We start from the raw sequence: 22,862 nt of genomic DNA, 5'->3' as shown, positions 1-22,862 counted from the left end.
ATATTTTCTGGTGGAAAAGATGGAATAATATAGACTAAAGGATAATTCAATTAGATAGATTTGGAACTGCTTGAATGGCAAGACTCAAAGAATAATCATTAATAGTCAATGTCAACTTGGCAGGTTCCCAGGAATCTGTGCTTGGCCCTGTGATGTTTAACATTTTTACCAGTGACTTGGGTGAAGGATAGATGAATGAATGAAAAAACATTTATTAATCACTTACTATGTGCCAAGCATAAGTTATTATCTCTTAGAGATACAAATAAAAAAGAAGGGATCTCTCTTACCTCAAAGAGCTTATAATCTAAAGCAGAAAATTATACATATAGAGAGGTGGTGGCAAGGGAGGAAATGTTTTGGTCCAGAAATCCATAGGGATCAGGGATAGTGAATAGAGGGGGCTATAAGGGAGTAGATTGACTTTATTTAATCATGGTTCATGTTTCCAGAATTGAAGAGCCAGTGAATGCACACATGGCTGTGAGGCTATTGGTGAGGAGGCTATGAAAGAAGGAGCCAAAGAGGAAGGAGAATTTTGGCTGAGTGATGTGTTCAGAAACCAGATTGTAAGGGGTTGAGAAGCGAGTGTGACATGAAAAAATGGAAGCATATCTACTTGTGAAAAAGAGAAAGAGGTGGACTATCTGATGGTAAGTTTATTAAGTTGGCAGATGACACAAAGAGGTTAGCTGTCATGATGGATGACAGCCAGGAAACAAAAAGACCTTGACAGGCTAAAACATGAATCTAATAAGATGAAATTCAAGGTACTCATTTTCCTTGCCATTTTTTCCTCCCCATCTATTCCATTTTGTATCTATAGCTTCATTTCTTCCGGGTACTCCTTTAGTCCTTATAGGGAGGGCATTGTTTTTTTCTGAGGCTCTACTTGGATTTGTTAAGGTATTACCATCTTCTTCTGGATTTACCCCTTGGATTTCTTTCAGTTTTATGCTTGAGTGTAGACACTTTTTTCTAGGAGTTAGGGTGTGAAAGAAAGGAGAAATACAGAATGATAGCTTGAGGGGATGTTAGGATCAAGTGAAGGTTTTTGAAGGATGGGGGCAATCTGGACAGCTTTGTAAACAACCAGGAAAAAGTCAGTGAATAAGGAATGGTTGAAAATTAGGGATAGAAAGGGAATAATTTTGGGGGTAAGCTGCTGGAAGAGACAGAAGGGAGGGGATCAAGGAAGAGTACAAGCAGTGGGGCTGGTACTGACAAGGAGAAAGGCCACCTTATCCTCTGAAACTGAAGCAAAGGAGAAAATAGCAAATGATGTTGAGGTTATTTAAAGTATAGAACTGGGAAGAAGAGGGAGCTCCCAATAGAGGACCTCAGTTTTTCCCCCTACAAAAGTCTACGTTTATGTTCCCTACAGAGAGAGGGAGACAAACACAAAAACAGAGATGTAGGCAATGGTGTGCTGAAGCAAATTTAACTGTTTAGGCTAATTGCTAAATTTGAACATTTACATTTCAGAAATAAGCCAACACTACAAATCAGGGTTTGATTTATTGTTTTATTGATTATCTAGTCTTAAGAAAGTGATGGAGAAAATGTTAATAAGGTAATATACACTTAAGTATGTTGTGTACATTACTTTTTTTTCCCTAAATATTCACTAGCACACTTCTGGTTGAAGATCATTTGAGAAGAGAAAAGAAGGTAAGAAACAGCCTCTATAGGAAGTGAGAGACAGTCAATTAGTAAAGAGTATAAGACTCGGTATACAACAGTGAGGGCTGAAATTCTAAACTTGACACACACCAAATAATTTGTCTATTTTCCTCTAAACTGCCTTCTTTTTCCTTCTGCGTATTTTTAATATTTCATTGACACTCCTTTCTTTGTTTTCTTTCTTTCCTTCCTCATTTCCTTTTTTCTTTCTCTTCCTTAATTTCTGCAGTGCTATCACTATCATGTCCCCTCCCACCACCACTCCCCAAAATAAAAATTAAAACTCTTCTCATACTAAATTAGGATAGCCATGCAAAACAGATCCACATATTGGCCATGCTTGAAAATGTATATCTCATTTTTCTCCTCTGGTCCATTATGTTTCTGTCAAGAAGGAAGAAGCATTTTTCATCCTCAGTCTTCTGCAGCCATGGTTGGTCATTGAATTATTAGATTTCTTAAGTATTTCAAAGTTGATTTTTTTATAAATGTTGTAGTCATTGTATAAACTATTCCCCTGGATCTGCTCACTTCACTGTGCATTGGTTCATACAAGCCTTCCCAAGTCTCTCTGAATCCATCACTTTCATTATGTCCTAAAGTGCAATAGTATTCCATTACATTCATAAGCCATAATTTGTTTAGCCATTCCCCAGTTGATGGACATCCTGTCAGCTTCTATTTCTTTTGCTATAATAAAAAATGCTTGAATATGGCAATAAATATATTTGTATATATGGGTTGTTTCCTTCTTTCTTTGATCACTTTGAGATATATGCCAAGTACTGCTACTGCTAGGTCAAAGAGTATGCACAGTTAAGTGACTTTTTGAGTTTAGTTCCAACTGCTTTCCAGAATGTATTTGTACCAATTTACAACAACAAAATATGGGTATAATAATAGTACCTTACCTCCCAGGATTGTTGGGAGGATCAAATGGGATAATATTTGTTAAGTGCTTAGCACAGTGCCTACATAGTAAGTGCTTCATAAATGCTTAAAAATATATCAACATGTAAATTAAAGTTCCTAAGTGTAAGGGCAAGTGGGGTTTAGAGGAAATCTGTGAGGCAGACAATGAACTCCTCCAGAAAGCTGAGGAGCTGTCATAGGCAACATATCTGGATGAAGTGAATTTCAAAGAAAGAGAGGTTACTATGTGATGATGGTGAGGGGAGGGCCTGGAATTGATTGTGAGGATCAAAAAGCATGCCTTCTCCTTTCTCTTGACCTAGTGTATCATGACTCACATGAAAGAAGTAAAACAATGAGAGAAGGTACAACCAAGAAGGTGGTCAGAAATACAGTGCTTTCCAGGGAGATAGGGGAAAGGAAGGGAATAAACATTTAGATAGCACCTACTATGCGCCAGGCACTGTGCTAAATCCGAGAGAGCCAGATTTCTGTGATTTTGAAGAGATAGTGTGAAAGGAAGGAATGGGAACACGTGAGCAATAGGGCTAACCTAGATAGATATGAGGGAGAAGCAAGTGGTGGTCAGGGAAGGGAGCTTCCCTAAGCTTCCTTTGATTTTGAGTCACAGGGATTCTGAATAGAGTATTAGTAGTAATGTTGTCATTATTTCTTAGCCTTCTTTTCTTATTATAATTTCTTCCTTGGAATGCTCATTCACTCCCCCCTTCCCTCCAGCTACAACCACCCCATATTACAGATGACTCAATTTGCAGATTTTGTCATCCATCTTTAACTCTCATCTGAGCTCCCGAATTTCCACATGCCTACAGGAAATGAGATCATATTTGTAAAGTGTTCAGCAGTGTACTGGGCACATAGTAGGTGCTTAATAAATGCTTGCTTGTTTCCTCTCCTCTCCTCTCTCCATCTCAAATTCAATATGTTCAAAACTGAATTCATTATCTTTTCCTCTAAACTTTCTCTATCTTATTTTATTTTTTCTCTCTGTGACACCACCATTCATATGACCTTGGAATTATCTTTGTCTCATTTTGCCATATCCAATTTGGTACCAGTTTCTATCAACTCCATTTCTACAATATCTCTCGTATACAAGTGTATGCTGGTAAATGTTTAACATCTGCCTTTCTGAAAAAAAAAAGAGAGAAAAGAAAAGTGGAATACACTTTCAGGTTAATCTTAATTATTAACATTTTCTCCATCATTTTCTTAAGTTTAAATAATCAACAAAACAATAAATCAAGCCCCAATTTGTAGTATTTGCTGAGTTCTGAGGTGTAAATGCTCAAATTTAACAACTGGATCTCCCAATCCTGTACAAACTGGCTCTAACACACCCCTGTGTCACATCTCTCCCCTTCTCCCTATTCTGCCATCTCTCCAGTTTCAGCCCTTGTTACAACTATCCCAGAATACCTTCACTCTCTCCCCACTCCAAAGCATTCTTTATACAGAAAAATCTTTCTTACCCATAGATCTTGTGATGTTACCTCTATGCTCAAAAATCTTCAGTGAGTCCCTATTGTTTTCTTTCATACACTTCTGACTAACAATTAGGGTCCTAATGCCACCTTGCCTTTCTAGTCTGAGTTCTTCCCCCTTAGATCTCATGCAACACATAATTTTGTAAATATTCCATGCACCATGTAACATTGTTTATTAATTATAGCTGTACTGGTATTTCACTCCCATATTATACTATAAACTTGTCTGAGCTCCTTAAGGGCAGGTCTTGTGTCATCTAAACTTTGTTTTCTCCCCCAGCACCCTGGCATAGTGTTCAGTACTTAGTAGATGCTTAGGAAATGTTTGTTGTTTTTTGTTAATCCTAGAGCCTAGAGACAAGAGATGGCCATCAGGACCAAGATTCTGTTTTATTGGGGTTAGATATGCCGAGTGTCTAGCAGACAGAAGTGTGTATATGGGATTGGGGACTGGGAGTCAGGATCCCTAAGCTCTGGTCCTGCCTCTGATACTCATTAGCTATCATCGAGTCTTAATCTCATACTGAGTCTGTTTTTCCCTCTTTCAATGAGAGCTAATGCCTGCCCTATATATCCTGTCCTCTTTTTAGGCTGGCAGAAGATGCTGTAATGGGAAGGGGCAGAGACGGTACTGAAGGATCCTCCCTTGGAAAGGCCCAAACTCCTCAAGTTCTTGATCAGCTAAGGATTTTTTTTTCCTTACTGATATCAATAACATTTTGTGACAGTCAGTCAACAAAATCTGGAGCCTTTCTAAGTGCCTGGCTATGCACTGAAGAAGACAGGATGAGACTAAGTTCTGTCCCTTGGAGAGCTCACATCCTTTGTGATACAGGCAACAATTCTTGCAGGAGCTCAGACAAGGAAAAGATCACTGTGCTAAGGAAACATAATGGAGGAGAAGGAGCACTGGAAGACATTGGACCCCTGACACTGACAGCTTCCTAGTCATATGTCTGTGGACTTATCATTTGGAGACATCAGGACACCTTTGTTTTGACTCTTACCACTCAGTTTCTGACACTCTATGCCTCAGTTTCTTTATCTTTAAAATAACGATAATAATACACTACCTATTTCACAGGGTTGTTGTGAAGAAAGGTATTTTTTTAACCTTACAGAGATACAGAAATGTATTTTTTAAACCTTAGAGAGATACAGAAATGTGAGCTATCATTATTCACAAAGGGGCAGTAAGGCAAAAACCTTGCAGGACAGGCAGAGGAAAAGAAAAGAAATTCTAGGTTAGAAGGGGGGTACAAATGAGAATAGATGAAGAAAATGAGACCCAGAAAGGTTAAGTGATTTACCAGAAGTCATAGAAGTGAGCCTCAGTCTGGGCTGAGATTTAAACCCAGGTTCTCAGACCCCAAATCTAAAGCTGTTTTCACTTTGCTGTATTATTTCTGCCCTACCTCTATTATAGGGCTGCTATGAGGACCAGTCAGTCAATAAGCATTAAGTACCTACTGTGTGCCAGACACTGTGCTAAACTCTGGGGATACAAAAAGAGGCAAAAGACAGTCCCTGCCCTCAACAGTCTCACAATCTAACAGGGGAGACAACCAGCAAGTATGTACAAACAAGCTATATGCAGGAAAAATAAGAAATAACTAAAAGAAGGAAGTCACTAGAATTTGAAGGGGGTTGGAAAAGTTTTTCTGCAGAAAATGGGATTTTAGACAGCCTTGAAGGTATCCAGGGAAGCCAGTAATCAGAAAGGAAGAAGAGCATTCCAGGCATGTGTGACATCCAGAGAAAATGTCCTGAGTCAACTGATGGAATGTCTTGTTTGTGGAATTGTAAAGAGACAAGTGTCACTAGATCCAAGAGTATCTTTCAGGGAGTAAAGTGTAAGAAGAATAGGAGGGGGGGTAAATTACGAAGGGCTTTGAACACCAAACAAAATTTTTGTATTTGATCTCTGAGACAAGTGGGACAAGTGAGCCAGTGGAGTTTACTGAATAGGGAGGTGACATTTTCAGACCTATGCTTTAAAAAAAATTTGAGAGACTGGAGGATGGATTAGAAGCAGACAGGCCAGCAGGCTATTACAATAGCCCAATGATGAAGTGATTAGAATGCACACCATGCAGTATCAGAGAAGGGGCTTGTTGCTGTTCAGTCCTGGCTGACTTTTCGTGACCCCATTTGGGGTTTTCTTGGCAAAGATAAGGAAATGGTTGGCCACTTCCTTTTCCAGACCATTTTACAGATGAGGAAACTGAGGCAAACAGTGACTTGCCCAGGGTAAGCGTCTGAGGGTGGATTTGAATTAGTCTTCCTAACTCCAGGTCTGTCTACTGCGCCACCTAGCGGCAGAAGGGGGCTTATCGGGCATTGCAAAGGTGAAATTGACAAGCCTTGGCAACAGATTAGCTACAGGGTGTGGGTGAGTTAAGGAAGACAAAATGAGGTAATAGCTGCCAAGACCCGAGTAAATTGTACTATGGAAATGTCCTCTATCCCTATGATTGACTGGCTGGCTGTCCGGGTCAGGGGCTAGGCCTCCGCAAGCTTCTTCCACGCTACTGTTCTCTGTCTGAGGGATTCCCCCCCCCCCACGCCTCCAGGGCACAATACAGCACCTGGCTCATAAAAGGAGCTTAAAATAAATGCTTTTTTCATTCATTCATTCCAATGCCTCCAGTAAGGCTTCCACGGTAGGTAAGGTTTTTAGAGAGTCCAAAGGGCCTGGCGAAAGAAAGGGCCTCTGTGGGCACTGGTTTCCCCAACTGTGTAATTAAAAAGTCAAACTCGGATAACCTCTGGGAGCGGTCTGCTAATGCTAACCGCGGCTTCCTGCCCCTCCCACGCACCCCACTGGATAAAGGCCTCCCAGAAATCCAAACCCCACCCACAGTAACCCCGCCAAGGCCCAACGTAGGCCGAAGAACCCGCCCCAGCCTGGCTTGGGGCCTTAGATAGGCGCGGGCCCTCCCGCTCAGAGACCAGGGATTCGCTCCATTTTCCTGCCCCCCCACCTTCCCGTAGGCCCCGCCCCTTTCGTTCAGAAGTCTCCCATAGGCCTCCGTAGGCCCCGACCCTTCCAGACTTCCAACTGTTTTCCCTCAAGTCTTGGAAGGGCTGGGAGCATCTACGGCGAAAACCTGGGAGCACTGGAGAGAGAGCGGGGCGGGGCTCGGCAGAGGGAAAGTGTGTCCTTGACAGAGAGGCTCCTGGGAAAGCGAGTCTGCATGCACGGAGGCTTCTGGGGAATGAAGTCTCAGTGCCTGCGACTTTCCTCATGGTTCGCGCCCCTCTAGTCCTGCGCAAGCGCACAGAGGTTGGGGGGGGACGAAGGGTTCAGAGAGGATGCAGGACTGGTGTTTACCTCTTGGGGGCGGGTTGAGGCTGGGCTGGGAAATTGTGCGGTGTGTGATTCCCACCTGCAGGGGGACATTCTTTCTCCTGGCTGATTTCTGAAGGGTAAACACTCACTGAAATTTAGTTATCGGGTCTCCCAATCCTGTACAAATGGGCTCCAACACACCCCTGCGCCCCAGGACAAACCAGCCTAGGGCTGTCCTTTCTTCCCCATCCACATATCACCCCCAAGCTTTGGGCTGATTCCCTCCTTATCCTGAAACAGTGACCCTCTGATTCTGGGGCTGCCCCTCTGACCCTGACCCTCAATCTTGGGAGTGATTTTCCCCTATTTCCCTCTCCCTCACATCCTGAGGCAGACCCCTGAATTTTGGGTTTATTAGTCACTAATCCTAACAGTTGACCCTGTTAACTGTTGACCTTGGGGCTGACCCCCTTGACCCTGACAGACCTTGGAGATGACTCCTCTCACAGTGGGGCTTCACTTCCTCATTCCCCCCATCTCTTGACCCTAAAGCTAACTCTGGGGCTGACCCCCCGCCCCTCCCCACCGACCCTGACTGACCCTGGAGATGATTCCTTTCACAGTGGGGCTGCACTTCCTGCTTCACCTATACATTTGGGCCTGATCTCTTGACCCTAAGGCTAACCCTGGGGCTGATCCCCCTGACCCTGCCAGATCCTGGAGATGACTCCTCTTACTAGGAAACTGGTCTGCTTGGAATATCTTGTCTGTGGGGATCCTCCCTATTTGAGCTGGGAGGATTTCCTAGTGGTTTCTCCTCCTCTTCCAAAACAAGGGTGGAGACCTCCTGGGGAGAAAGACTAGGTGGTCCTGAGGGTTCCAGCAGTCTATGCCTACCCTCCATCAATCTTCCAGGGTTATGGAGCCTTTGATAAGTCCTAATGGAGGTCCCTTCTTCCTTGCATTTGACTCCTTCCCTTCCTTCTGTTCTCCCCCTCCATTCTTTTCCCTCCCTGTTCTCCTCCCTAGTCAGCCTCTCCCATCCTTGTCTAGCTGGCTAAGCCTCATTCAATTGTCTCCACCTAGAGGAGTTAGCTGGGTGGGCTTAAGGGCTACGGATTGACAGAGAATGGTATGCCAGGGAGGGGCTGGGGATGCCTTAGAAGTGAGCCAGCTCTGTGGATCACCAGAGACCAAGGACCTGAAGGGCAAGAAACCCCTTCTGTGCTGAACCCCTTATCAGGCACTGATGTAGGAGAAGACACTCCTGATTCTTTAAAGGACAGCTGGGAGCAAGGGCTGGTAGAAGCGAAGCAGAAAAGAATCTCTCTGGAGCTAGTATTCTGAATTCACCTCTAAGCCCCCCAACTCTCTATTCCTAAGATTCCTGTACCCACCTTCCTGAGCCCCACTGGGCTTCCTCTGCTCCACCCTGGCCCAACCCCTCCTAGGACCTCCCCCCGCCCTCCCCCAAAGGGAAAAGGAGGAGGCCCCACAGAGTTCAACTCAGCTGACACCTACCCTGATCCCAGAGTGTCACACAAGACAGGATCCACACACAACACTTGCCTGTTTCAGCGGAAGGTAGGTTCATGAGCTTGTCTGTGTTTGCCCTCTCTGGGACGCAGGCCAGGTGTTTGGGACATCCCTGGGGTTGCTAAGCTCTGAGAAGAGGGTGGCTGTGTTCTCCTTCTCTAGGACATTTCTGCCTTGGTGAGTGGCTGAGGACATGGGAACACAGGGACAAGGGGACTGGGGGAAGTCACAGATCAGGAAAGAACCTAACCCTGGAAGCTGGAAACTCCTCTCTATGTAAACCCCACATGCTGGGGGAATGGGGAGGGGAGCACAGAGGGACGAAAGGGGGAAGCAATGTTCTTTATTGAGGAACCAGATGCTCAGTTCACCCACTGTCCAGTGCAGGACTTCATCCTCTTAGTTGACCCATTCCCCAGATTCCTAGTTTTCATCTCTGACTTCCTTGTAGAGCTTTGTCCCACGAAGGTAGAGTGAAGCTCGGAGTTTTGGGGAGCATTCTTCATATATTGCCTAATTCATACATTGTCACACCTGCATCTATATACTATCATACTCATATATCCTTTTCTGCCACACAAGCTGTCACACACCGTTGTGTTGTCCAAAATTCACACACATATGCTCACATATACAATCACACATACACATGGTCACACGCATACACTTTTATGCTCAGATACTTACGTGAGCTGTCTTACAAAGCTGAGTGGTTCTACTGGGAGATTTAAGGCTCTGGTCAGGGCTGGGAGCCCTTGGTGAGCAACTTGGGTCTTGACTGGGAGTTAGGTCTGTCTCCAGGTCTGGGAAGCTCAGGTCTAGCTGCCCTTCCCCCCTCTGTACTGGGTAAATATTTGTGTCCTTCCTCAGCAGGGCCAGATCAAACTGCTCCTCCCTTCCTCCCTCCCTCCTTCCCTGCCACTTCCTAGCAGCTCCATGGACCCCCTTGAATCTGTGGTGAAGAACCCATACGCCAGCATTAACATCCCCCGAGCCCACCTTCGCCCAGACCTAGAACAGCAACTGGAACAAAGCCAGGACACTCCATACCCTGGGGCCAGGCCTAGCCCTGCACCAGCTTACTCCCTGCCAACAGTGGGTGGGTGGACCCAGGAGGAAGCCAAAGGAGGGTCTCAAATCCAGACCCAGGCGTCTTGGCAACAGCCAGGGAATCCTTACACCGGCCTGCAGCAGACATCAGGGACCGCAGAGCCACCTTATACAACCGTCCCACCTGCACGACCCGGAGACAACATCGCCCATCACTGCTGCTGCTGCCCCTGTTGCCGGTGCTGCCACTGCCCTCGATGCTGCCGCTGCCACCGCTGTTGCTGCGTGGTCTCTTAGATCCTCTGACCACCTAGCCCAGAGGAACCCAGACTGAAGGAGACCTATGCCACGATGCAGCTGGGTTTGTTGTCATTCAGGGGTAAGTAGGCACATATCTCACTGGGTGACTCCCCCTTGGATTGCATTTGCCACCTCCGGCCAAAGGAACTGGAGCTCAGGACAGAGGCCGAAGTCATTAGGATTTGATGCATTTGAAATCATCTTCCTATCTCCTTCCCCAAGTCACCCATCATGACAAGACAGAGTCCTGGGCAGAATCAGGAGCCTAGGAATCACAGAATTTCCAAGCTCAAATGGATCAAAGAAATCATAGAGTCTAACCTGTACCTGTACAGGATTCTACGATCTCCTTGATAAATGGGTATCTAACTGCTACTCCAAAATCACCAGCGGCCAGGAGCTCACTACTTACCAGAAGAGCCCATTCTGTCTTTGGCCAACTCTGTTAGAAAGTTTTCCCTTACATTGAATGGAAATATGTCTCAGTATAGTTCCATCCATTGATTTTAATTTTACCCTTTGGGGCCAAGTAAAACAAGTCTGATCTCTCTTCCCCATCACAACTCTTCAGATATTTGAAGACAGCTGTCATGTCCCTCCAAGATTATTCTTCTCTTCTCCAGGGTAAACATGCCTGTTTCTTCAACTGATCATAGTACATCATGGTTTCCAGGCCAGTCTCCCTCCTCCAACTTGTTAATGTCCTGTCTAAAATGTGATACCCAGACCTGAATACACTATTATAAGATATGGGGATGTCTAAGGTGGGGGCATCTATCGTGAGGAGAGTGTTGAGGGGGGTGTCAGGGAAATCGGAAACCAAGGTTGGGAGAGGGAAGATCTCTATTTAAGATGGAAGAAGGTATTTAGCAGCCTAACCCTGTGCCTATTGAAAGCCTCACAGGACTAGGACAAGCCATCAGCACTGGTGATACCTATTACTGCCCACTCTCTACCCACTAGAATCCTGAGCCAGTGATGAGGCTCAGTGAGAATGATTCCTGTCCTCACACAGCTCAACTCAGGTGTCCTATCAACCCATACCCCACCTCACCTGGACTGAGGCAGTCCCCAGCCCCAGGGGACTCCTCACTTCTTCAGTTACCCCTGTTGTTCCCTTGACAATAAACCTAAATAATTTGTTCAGCTCTATCTTCACCGCTGCTTTGCTGTGATTATCCAGAGACGGCATAAAGCTTGGAAGGGCTGGGCTTGGGGTCTCGGGTCTGGGAAGGTTCACTTGGAGCTTAGAAATTTGTAAGAATTGGGTGTATGGCCAGAGAAGAAGGGATTCTTGGGTTTGAGAAATACAGCTCACATTTGTATAGCACTTTAAAGCTTGCAATGGGCTTTCCGCATAACAGCCCTGTGAGGTAGAGTAGACCAAGTATTACTATTCCCATTTTAAAGATAAGAAAACTGAGACTCTGAGGCATTGTGATTTGCCTCACGTTTTGGGTCACATTGTTAGTATCTGAGTTGAGAATCAAACCCCTCTCTCCTGATTCTAATTCCTACATTCTCTATCACACAATCACATTCTCCTATCCCTGCTCTTCAACCTTGCTTCCATTTTGGTTAGGGCTGGACCAGCCTGAATCTAGAGGTGGATTGAGGAGATAGCCAAAACTCTTCATGTCATTAAGCAGCAGTTCAGACCCCACAGCTCTCAGCCACTGATTATTTTCCACTAGCTGGCTAGGCAATAGAAGCTCTGAGGAGGGACCCTATCCACCTCTGCCTTCCCTTCCTTATCCCCAGTCTCATGCTTGGTTCTGCCCTGACCCTGTAACTACACTGCCTTTGGCCTAACCTTATGACCTGTCTCTTAGCCATGGTCCTAGCAGTGAGGAGGGAATTGAAGGTTATCACCCATCCACTATGAGGAAGTCATGGGGCCAGTGTTCAGTCAGGGCCAATATCTAAAACCTGGCATATGAATGTGGATGAAGAACACGTGTATAGAGTGTCAGACTCACAAGGGACAGCTAAGGTAGTACAGACCAGAGGCCCAGGGGTCCCAGAATCCAGAAGTGAATAGAGCTGGGTGAGGTCAGTCTTGGAAGGCTTTCTGAGGGAGGTGAGTTTTGTGCTGCAGTTTGGGAAAAAAGTTTTCACATTGCTGTCATTAAGGTCGTGAGGGAAAGAGATTTCTTAATGGTGAGGAAGAATAGGAATTAGCAAGTGGGAGTTGCAGGACTGAAGGTGCAGAAGCCAGAGTAGAACTTGGCTAGGCCAATGACTCATCTTCTAAATCCTAAGCCTGGGTGGAGAATGATTTCCTAGTTTCCATTGAAACCTTGGTTTCCTCTGACCCTACAGTCAAGTGGTCCCACCCACTGCCCAACATATCCTTGCCCCACCCACTACCAGCCTCTGCTCCATGCACTCTCCTGGTCCCATCTTTATTCCTTCCATTCTTACCAAAATGAGCCTAGGACCCACTTTGAAAGGTTGAAAGAAACCTTAGAGATTATCTACTGAACCCTCATTTTACAAACAGAGAACCTGGGGGCTGAGAAAAGTGAAGTGATTTGTCCAAGGTAACACAAATAATATTGGTGGCAGAATCCAGATTTTTTTAAATTTCGAATTCAATATCCTATTCTTAGAGAAGACCATCCTAGGGCATCCATGCCTCCTGGTAGGTGAGTTCCAAACCACCACTGTGGGGTTTTTACAGACATTGTGTGAGTACCCCTGCATGCCTATCTTCATCCTAGTCAAGAAACTCGAGAAACATGGAGAAGCACTGAAGGAAACTATAGTTTTTCTGAGAAGAGAAGTCACTCATGTGAAACATCAATTAGGACAGTATGAGACTGAATTTTGAACTGAGCAGATCAGACACTGAGTGCAGTGAGAGCCAGGATCGTAGAAATCTTCTCTGACTCCTGCATGATGGTTGGTCTTGAACTGCATCTTAAAGGGAAAGAGATGAGGCAAAGAAGGAGGAGAAGAGACAGACAGATAGACAGAGGGAAAGAAGAAAGGAAGGGCATTACAGAGGGAATAATAAAAGCCATTATCATAATAATATTAGTAATAATTAACATTTATATAGCATTTACTATGTGCCAGGAGGCAAATAGAGTGCTGGGCCTGGAGTCAGGAAAACCTGAGTTCAGATCTGGCTTCAGACACTTACTAGCTGTTTGACCGTGGGCAAGTCACTTAATCTCTGTTTGCCTTAATCCATTGCAGAAGGAAATGACAAACCACTCCAGTATCTTTGCCAAGAAAACCCCAGGGTCATTATTGGTGTGCTATGGTCTGAGGAGTTGTGCCAGACACTTAGCTATGTACTAAGTGCTTTATAATTATTATCTCATTTGATCCTTTTTTATAGATGAGCAAACTGAGGCAAACAGGTTAAGTGACTTGCCCAGGGTCACACAGTTAGTCCATGCCTGAGATTGGAGTTGAACTCAGGTCTTGTTGACTCCAGGCCCAGCATTCTATCCACTGTTTTAGGAATGCAGGGTACATTAGGAGAAAACTGAGTGATAAAGCTGAGTTTGGAGTCAGATCATAGAAGGCCTTGAATGCCAGACTTGGGAGTTTGGACTTTATCCTGTGAGCAATAAGGAACTGCTTACATTTCTTGAGTAGCAAAGGAACACCATAGATTTGAGAACAATTAGTCTGACAGGACATGCAGGATGGACTGGTCTCTCCACATCTAACAGTCAGCAGGAAGCAATCACTGCCCAGAGGTGCCTGGTATGTGTGAGGTATTCACTGTGTATGACCCAGCTGTCAGGAATTTTCATGGATCAGGGCCCAGAAGACAGACTCATACCAGCTCTGCCAACATTATTGAGAAGCACTATCCTTTTTTCACACACACCCACACACACACACACACACACACCATCTTCTCTCACCATGATCTTGGATGCCCCCTTTCTGCCTGCCTTGCCCTGGTCCCCATGGCCCACTCAACCACCTTCCTAAGCAGGTACTCTCTTCTCACCCTACACCCCCCAAGCCCAACCTAGGAGAGAAGCAGCCCCACCCAGACTGAACCACTAGAACTAGTCAGACCAGTTTGGGGAGAGTTTTGGGGGCGGGCTGAGGGAGGGGAAATGGCGAGGGGATAAGGAAGAAGAGGCTGCCCTCCACCTTTACTTTCTGCCAGATTCAGAGCAAAGTTGGCTCAAAGCAACTCTTCAGTTCCCACTACAGAAACTGCTTGAGTTAAATTGAAATGCTGACTTAGAACCTGACCCTGACCCTACACCAGCTGCTCTTGGAACAAGAGTATTCGTTGTATTTGTTCCAAGGAAGGGATGGCCAATGATCAGGGTCAGGGGGCTACCCAGAGCTGACCCACGTTCACAAGCCAAGAAGTAGTGTGTCGTATTGCTTAGAATCAGAAGTGGATTCAAGTTCTATCTCTAACATTAGTTACGTGATCATAAGCAAGTGACTTTAACCTTTCTGAGCTTCAGTTTCCTCATCTATAAAATGGGTATGATAATGTTTATCCTAGTCACCTCATGCAGCTATTGTCAAGAAAGCACTATATATAACAGTATCATTGTGTGATGATTAACTTGATAGACTTAGCTCCTCTCAGCAATACAGTAATCTAAGACAACTCCAAAAGACTCATGATGGAAAATGCTATCCACATCCAGAGAAAGAAATATGGAGTCTGAATGCAGATTGAAACATACTATTTTCTCTCTTTTTTTTTCTTTCTCATGGTTCTTTCCTTTGGTTCTAATTCTTCTTTACAAAGTGACTAGTGTGGAAATATGTTTAATATGGTTGTACGTATATAGCCTATGTCAGATTGCTTGCCGTTTTGGGGAGTGGAGAGGGGAGAAAAATTTTGGAACTCAAGATCTTATACAAGTGAATGTGAAAACTATTTTTACATGTAATTGGAAAAAATAAAATACTATTAAGTGGGGAAAAAAGAAAGCACTGTATAAATTTATCTCTTATTATTATTATTCACTACCTGACCACGTCCACATGTTAAGGGGATATGCCCTGGTCAGATTTAGCCTTTAACGTAGTCATTCATGACCCCTCCTCATGCTCCTCATCTAACTAATGCCTGCTCCAGTGCCTTCCCCATTACAACCTTGCCATTCACAAGCTTTCTCCATCAATGCTGCATGGAGTGATAAATGGAAGGTTCTGCTGATTGTGTTTTTCCCTCATTCAGGAGACCAAGTAGGGGTAGGCAAGCAGAGGGCCCTAAGACTCCTTATCTCTCGCAGGGCCATGTGTCTGGAAGCAGTGGTGGGAGATCTATTGCATGGCTTTTGTGACTGAAAGCGGAGCTGGCTCATCCTGAGCTCCTGGGTGGTAATGTGAGCCCCCACTGGGGGAGGGGGAGCTCTGGGCACCTTGAGTACCCATCAGACTCCCTGGGATCTGGCCCTGAGGCCGGACACGTGTGGAAGCACAAGATCCAGACCAGTGGTCAGGGAGCAGGTAAGAACTGGAGCTGGGGCTGGGGCTGAGGGCAGGGAAAGCAAGGGAGGGAGGGAAGGAAAGGACACCTGGGAGCTGGTGTCTAAGAGAGACAGAAATGGGAGAGATGGAGGCATAGAGAGACTCAGAGGTTGGGCCTACAGTCAGGAATTGTCTGGTACTACAGCAGTGCTATAAGGGGGGATGGGGAAAGATTGATGTGAATTGAGTTATAGATCCATTCCCTGGTGTCTGATCAGCTTGTAAATACCCTGGGCTAGAGAACTGGGCTGCTCGGGAATCCAGTGAATAGGCCAAATAGTGGATGATCCAGAAAGTTTGTCTCAATTGGCCTGGGTTGGGCTGATGGGTTGCCTGGATAGGTAAATCTCCTCTGCTCCCAGCTCCTTTCTAGGCAAATCCCAATTCAGGGAAATGAGTTCAGGGACCAGAGACTCAAAGCATCTGCTGGAGGTGAAGCTACTAGAGACTGGGAGATAAATGTCCCCCACAGACACCTGTCTTGGACAACATTCAATGACCTGAGGTTCTAACCTGAACAGCTGAGAGGAGACTAAGGAGAGACATGCTGAGCTGGAAAGTTGAGGCCTTGAGACACTAGGTGAAGAAGAGAGACAAAGTCTGGGCACCCTGAAAGGAACCAAGTAGTCTAAGAGCTGCTAAAAGTGGCCAAAAGGCCAACAGGTGAGGAGTGAGTCAGGAGGGAGACAATCCTTTAGTATGTGTAAAGTCCTCCAGGACGCTAAGATTCAGGAAGCATAAGACAGAGATATATTCTTCAGTTTGGGCCTTTGGAAGAGCTTTTTAGGGGAGAAGCTGGTTGGCTTAGGCTGTAACTAGCCATTCTGACACCTGGGGCAAAGCTGGTAGGAAAACTTCAGGGAGTAGTTACAGGGTACGAGGGCCCAGGCACCAGCCGCTGGGAGAGGAGTGCAGTGGGACCGCTGGGGGTCCCAACGTCTATTGAGAGAGTGGAGGGGGCTACCCTGCCTCTACTGAGGCCCATGACAAAGGCCTGGCAAAGAACCGGAAGGTACAGGAGCACTCTAGGAGGAGTGAAAGGAGAGAGGGAGCAGGCTCTCCTCTGGATGGCAAGTGCCACAAAGTAAAAACCCAGTCATTCTGCCCTAGTTAGTTTCTCTTGTTGGATTTCCCATAGGGTTCTGGGGGTAGAGGAAAGACCCAGAGGGGGAAGACAGATTCCTGAGATTTAATGTTAGTTCAGCATTTGGGAGAATCACATTCAGGGTCTAAGGGTTCTCAGAGTGAATGTCAGGGTAAAGGGTGGGGGTCTCCATAGGGACCCTTTGATAGGTCAAAGATCATCAGTGAATGATACGTATCTATCAAGGTTGTTGTCTCCCTAACAAGATTGAATGCCAAAAGGCAGGAACCATATTTATAGTCTCTCCCATTGGCCCTAGCATGGGAGTCTACAGAAATCAGGGTTTTTTTAAAGATGTGTTGACTTTTATCAGTGTGACCTGGGAGGCAGATAGAGGAGTCTGGGTTGTTGGGAAAGGAGGAAGTATGTTCAAAAAATACATGGCAGATCAGTTATCCCCCAAAGTCCCCAGTGGAGGCCCCAACTCAGCAAAGATTTTGTGAACCTAGCTCCAATTCTCAACATGGGGTAAATTCTCCTGAGTCCAGGAAGTAAAGCAATCACTAGGGCTGTAGTTTCCTCTTCAAGGATAAACCAGAAGGAGGAAGTCTCTGTTCATATTCTCCTTCATTCTACCTTCCCTACCCTTCCTGTACCCCAACAAACTACCTTTAGAACATCTCTTTCAGGGGCTCCATTAATATTCCTCCAAAAAAACTTTTCCCCAGGTCCTTGACCCCCATTTTGGCTCTCCCTGAACTCTTCACTCCTCAGCCTTCCAGGACCGAAAAGGGAGCAGCTGGTGGCTTTCCTTGTCTCTGTCCAGTTTGGAAATAAGATATCTGTGATCTCTCATCCAAGCTATGTGTCTTTTAGTGTGTGTGTGTATGTGTATGTGCTCTGTGTGTGTTCATAGCATCAAAGGATTTAGAGCAGTCAAGGACCTTAGTGATCATCATGGCCAGGGTCACATAAGGGGTAAGTGTCAGAGCTGGTGTTCAAACCCAGGTCCTCTGATAGTAGGTCTAGTGTTCTTTCCATATGACTTTCCCCATGTTAGTGTGTCCTAAACATAAGAAGTGTTGCATAGTTCTAAGCCCTGTCAAATGGATCAACAACAGAAATGGATATAGTTGTTTTTTTTAATCAACAGAAATAACATTAATGAAGGCACATTACCATCTGTTTTGCCATTGCACCCCAAGGACCATCTGACTTGCTGCTGAATCCTGCTGTGTGTGTTGTCTCCCGCTATTAGAATGTGAGCTCTGTGAGAACAGGGACTGTCTTGCTTCTCACTTTGTATTCCCAGTAAGTGTTTAATAGATGCTTTTCCATCCATCCATCCATTCATTCACTCACAGTAGTTAGAGCACCAGACCTGGGAGTCAGGAATGTCTGGCTTCATATTCTGCCTCAGACTCGCTAGATGTTTGATCTTAGGCAAATAAATAATTTATTGGAGATCTCAGCCTCAGTTTTCTCATCTGTAAAATGGGGGTGATACTTGTAGTGCTTCCTGTGTAGGGTTGATACAAGGATCAATTATTTGTAAAATGCTTTGCAAACCAGGGAATGCTATATAAATGACCAGCAGTGGTGTTTCTTTTATATGAGTGTCTCTGAGACCCTTGTCTGTACTTGTGTGTGTCCCCTGAGAACAGAGCCAGGACAAAGAGATGTAGTTAGGGCTTTTGAAGGTAAAGTTTGGGATAGCAATGTGTTCCAGAACAGGAGGGGTCTGATGAAGTCAAGACCTTGTGCCACATCTTAACACTAGCCCTTTATTGGCCCTGGGATCCAAGGTAACAGGCTGAATGAGTCCCAGGTCCCCAGCCTTGGTCCGTCTTTCTCTCCACAGAATGTTGCATGTAGAGGGAGTCACTGAAAGTGAGGCCATTCCTGCTAAGGAGAAACCTTCAGAAGTGGGGGTCCACCGAAATGACTGCATCATCTGCTATTCCTCCTATGACCTGGCTGGCCGCCTTCCACGCCGTCTGTACTGTGGCCACACCTTCTGCCAGTCTTGTGTCCGGCGACTGGACACACCAGCTCATGAACAGCGATGGATCCCCTGCCCTCAGTGCCGCCAGAGCACACCCACACCGAGAGGTGGTGTGGCCATGCTGGACCTTGATCTGGCTGCCTTCCTGGCTGTGAAGGCTGAGCGGGAACCCCTCCGAGGAGAGCCCTGGTCCCCAACTCCTCACAAAGGCAGCCCTCCCAAACCTAGCTCCGTGATCACCCAGCAACCAGACAGCCATTGTCCAACCCTAGGCCCTCAGCCCCGCTTCCCCCGACAGGGTGGCTGTTGGGGCTGCTGCCTATGCTGTGAGCCTGAGGGCACCCCTGAAGTCTGAGTCCTGCCATAAATGTGCCCAGCTACCAAACATCCTGCCATGGAACAGTCCCTAGCCACAACATCCAGGCAGTCTTCATGGGAAGCCGAGGCTGGACCCTTGACCTAGCCCATGCATGGGATTGAAAGTGAGGGCTGGAGCTCTGTCCTGAGATATGTCTCATCACAGCTCCTTTGCTTTCCTCACTAAGTCCCAACTCCTTTGCTAGTTGCCACCAACCTCTTCTCAATGCTGATTCACCATCATACTCTCCCTACCAGGACCCTGAGTTGGGGTTATTTGGAGAGTTCTAATTCCTCAAGGTGGCAAAGGGCCTCTGGCTGCTAGAACCCATAATGGTTCCCTTGGCTGCCTGGTCCCCTAGAAAACTCAGCCTCTGAAAGAGATAGGACTCTGCACCTAGAACCCTGAACTCAAACCCCATAATTAGCACATAAATTAAAAGCTATGTTGACTTGCATCCCAGGAGAGGCCACCACCCAGATTGTGAGGGTAGGGATACCTAGGACCGTGGCTGAGATCCCTGCAGTTTGGAATAGGGCACAACGGCTGTGTTTACAACCATTTGTTCTGTTCATTTTTTGTTTTTGGTTTTTTTACTAAAGTGTGACTATCTACTCTGGTTTCTGTCCCCCAACTGCATGTTTGTCTGAAGTCACAGAGTTTGTTTCTAATTGCCTGAAAATCCTTTTGGCCCCAATGTGTCACCATGGCTTTTTCTCCCCACATGAGGAACAAGATAGGCAAAAACAGTAAAGCTATGAATGACCCCTTCTGGACAGAAGGTGCTCTCCCATCCCAGCTTCCTATAGGAACGTTTTACTGATAGATAGGACTGGTATATAACTTTGAACTCTAAACATTGACCTCTTGGACCCTGACCCCTAAATGACCCCTAGACACTGACCCCCAGACACAGTGACTCCTCAGAAAGTGATCCAGGATGCTGATCCCAAGAAAGACATTTAATCAATTCCTGTGTTGTTCAGAAGGAGATTTCTTTGGTAGGGCTCTCTTTGAACCTAGGTCCCAGTATGATGCCCTAGGCTGCCTGGTTGTGGAGGGGAGGGAAGGCATCCAAGGGAATGTGCTGACCCAGGAGGGACACAGATCTGCCTCACCCACCAAGTCCAAAGTCTCATATGCCCACAGGGAACATGCAGAGAGTGGGGACTCCCCACAGGCTGGCCCCCTGGAGAGTATGTCTAAATCTGACCCTGGCATGGTTGGAGGGGGGTGCCTGGCCGTTGATCTTGTTGCCCCAGAGAGAGAACTGATCAGGGAGGGGCTGACCCCAAGAAAAGGGAACACCCATCAGAGATGGTGCCCCAAGGGCGCAGGTGAGATCTACAACAAGGCCACAGCTGGTCTCAGTCAGAATTCAGTCTGTAACCAGGGTAAGGGCTCAGTCTATGGTCAGGGTTCCAAAGCAGTCAGTAGTTGAGGTCAGGCCTCAGTCTGGGACCAGGGTTAAGCATAGAACCATAAAATATCAGCACTGCGAGGGACCTTAGAGACCATTCTATTCTAACCTTCCTTTTCCAAGGATAGAGAGAGAGAGATTTCATTCTAACCGTGGCCCTAGCAAGAACCACCTCTAAATCTGATACGGATTCCACAATGACTCTAAACCTTGTCCTGACCCCACTCCAGGCACAGATATTCTCCTGGATTTTCCTTGAGTCTACCATTCCCTCCTCCAAACCCTGACCCATTCTTGCCTCAGAATGATGCCGCTCTCACTCTCTGATATCCTTAGCCCTCTCTTGCCCCAACCTGGACTCTGGGAGTAGAAGCTGCCTCGGCTTTGCCCACCCTGCTCCCATCCTCCTTAATGAAAAGTGGATGATGCCCTTGGGAAGGTGAACAACGGACAGGGAGATAGTAAGAAGGAAGGGCACATAAGCTCCTCAAGGTTAGGCTTCTGTCATTGGCAGAGTGCTCTGCAGCAGATAAGATGTGTGGCCAGCCCAGGACACAGGCACCTCAAAGCTGGATTGCCTAAATCCACATTTTCCTCTTCATCCGAATGTTCTGGGGTTGTGCAGAGAAAGCCAGAATCAGAGAAAGACCTGAGACAGGGACCTGGGAGTCCAGAATATCCACCCCAGGTTCCTTCCACCTTGCCATTGGGGTAGGGATAGGGAGAAGCCAGACTTAGTGTGGTCACTGTTCATGTGCAGTTATGGTCATGGTTATACATATGTGTACATTGGCTTCTCCAGTTTGAGGAAAGGGATAAGTGTCATCAGACAGAGATTACCTGTCAGGGATGGTCCAGAAGATTCTAGTTTCCAGGTGAGGGGGGAGCACCCAAGCCAAGGGAAAGTAATCCTCTTTCTGGGAAGGGCTTGGGGGGTAGGAAGCTTCTACCCTTATGGGTGTCTGTAGCTGGAGGACCATGTCAGAAGTGTGGTGTCCTCACCCAGGGAGTGGGGGACAGATTAGCTCCCTGGTAAACATTAATGGGGAGGTGCTTATAGTAGGTCATGTGTAAGCGAAGCTGGATCTTTGACCTGAATCACTACCAGCCTCTTCTACAGCCTCCTAATCACTTCTCAGAGGGTACCTTGGGGCCAAGAGGCAGCTCAGGTAGGTGTCTTAGGGCCTAGGGCCCGGGTCTTGACAGGCCAGGAGACTATGTGTATTGAGAGAGAGTGGGTTGACTTTCTCTCCCAGGATACTGGGGTATCCTCTCATCCCCAGCTACCCAGTAGTTGATGGCAGAAAGAGCTACAAGGGAAGGAAGAGGTAGCCAAGAAGGAGAGGGGTGACAGAAGAGAACAGGATTTGTGTACCTCCATCTCCCATCTTCTTATAGCGTGTGAGAATGAGGGTAATGGTGACAGAGAAAGGGCACCTCCCTCCTGCCTTGTAAAATCCCAGAATCAGGCAGGAGGGAGCTGCTGACTGTGACATGATATGACATAATATATGTGTTTGTGTGTGAGTCGGTGGGGAGGACCTGGGCCATGGGCAGAGTTGGGTACCCAAGGGACCTGGAAACATTTGGAGGCAACATGGTCCCCTGGAAAAGAACATTGACTGTGAGGTCAGAAGACCTGGGATTGAATCCCATTTCTGATGCTTACTACCCGTGTGAACTTGGACAAGTCACTTAACCTCCTTGAACCTCCGTTTCTTTATCTGTAAAATGAGGGAGTTTGATGGGGATGTCTCTGAGGCCCCTTCCAACTCCAGATCTCTGATTTTATGAATCTGGTGGAGGTATGGAGGGAAATCAGTTGCCTCAGGGACCAAATATAAGATAGAAGTCAGGCTACACAGAAACCAGTCTTAAGATTAAAGATAAACAGTACAGCTTTTTTTTTTTTTTTTTTTTTTTTTTTGGTTAGAGAGGAGTAAGGAGTGAGTGTTGGGGGATTAGGATCTTGGATTTCTGGTAAATGAGTAGGAGTACCCAAGAACTGTAATGATAAACTATCACCATCATCATCGCAAATGCCAAAGTCTAATCTGAAACCATCTATGGTGTCTGTAATGACACAAGATAGGATGGGTCACTGAGTTCCTCCGCTCAGGCCAAGTCCTAATGTCACCCACTTTGCACTCCATGCCCTCTTTTCCACCCTAACCCTTGTCCCAACCTAAAGATAGCTTGATCTGACTATGTACAGCCTGGAAGAATTGGCAGGAGCAAT

General features: G+C 46.2%; 2 protein-coding genes across 8 annotated transcripts; both read left to right on the top strand.

The window, feature by feature from the left end:
* Nucleotides 1-8,743: 8,743 nt before the first annotated feature.
* Nucleotides 8,744-11,433, top strand: CYSRT1 (cysteine rich tail 1). 2 transcript variants are annotated; one of them, XM_027851726.1, is made up of 2 exons: nt 8,744-8,979; nt 9,805-11,433. In XM_027851726.1, the coding sequence occupies exon 2, from the start codon at nt 9,868-9,870 to the stop codon at nt 10,276-10,278; it is 411 nt and encodes a 136-aa protein (XP_027707527.1). In that variant the 5' UTR covers nt 8,744-8,979; nt 9,805-9,867; the 3' UTR covers nt 10,279-11,433. The 2 variants fall into 2 exon arrangements, with proteins under 2 accessions (XP_027707527.1, XP_027707517.1); XM_027851716.1 differs by having other exon boundaries at nt 8,746-8,979; nt 9,802-11,433.
* Nucleotides 10,274-19,823, top strand: RNF224 (ring finger protein 224). 6 transcript variants are annotated; one of them, XM_027851685.1, is made up of 4 exons: nt 15,669-15,735; nt 16,278-16,419; nt 17,994-18,151; nt 18,702-19,823. In XM_027851685.1, exon 4 carries the CDS (start codon nt 18,703-18,705, stop codon nt 19,198-19,200), a length of 498 nt encoding a protein of 165 aa, XP_027707486.1. In that variant the 5' UTR covers nt 15,669-15,735; nt 16,278-16,419; nt 17,994-18,151; nt 18,702; the 3' UTR covers nt 19,201-19,823. The 6 variants fall into 6 exon arrangements, with proteins under 6 accessions (XP_027707496.1, XP_027707477.1, XP_027707468.1 ...); XM_027851695.1 differs by lacking the exons at nt 15,669-15,735; nt 16,278-16,419 and adding an exon at nt 10,274-10,360; XM_027851667.1 differs by lacking the exon at nt 16,278-16,419 and having other exon boundaries at nt 15,648-15,735.
* The last annotated feature ends 3,039 nt before the right edge of the window (nt 19,824-22,862 follow it).

This window comes from Vombatus ursinus, unplaced genomic scaffold (genome assembly GCF_900497805.2).
Source record: "Vombatus ursinus unplaced genomic scaffold, bare-nosed wombat genome assembly UNPS02000580.1, whole genome shotgun sequence".
Classification (NCBI taxonomy): domain Eukaryota; kingdom Metazoa; phylum Chordata; class Mammalia; order Diprotodontia; family Vombatidae; genus Vombatus; species Vombatus ursinus.
The sequence above is the reverse complement of the archived record's forward strand: the minus strand, read 5'-3'. Positions and strand labels throughout refer to the sequence as shown.

Coding starts and splice junctions, on each gene's coding strand:
- CYSRT1 (XM_027851726.1), top strand. CDS start 9,868: ATGGACCCCCTTGAATCTGTGGTGAAGAACCCATACGCCAGCATTAAC.
- RNF224 (XM_027851676.1), top strand. CDS start 18,703: ATGTTGCATGTAGAGGGAGTCACTGAAAGTGAGGCCATTCCTGCTAAG.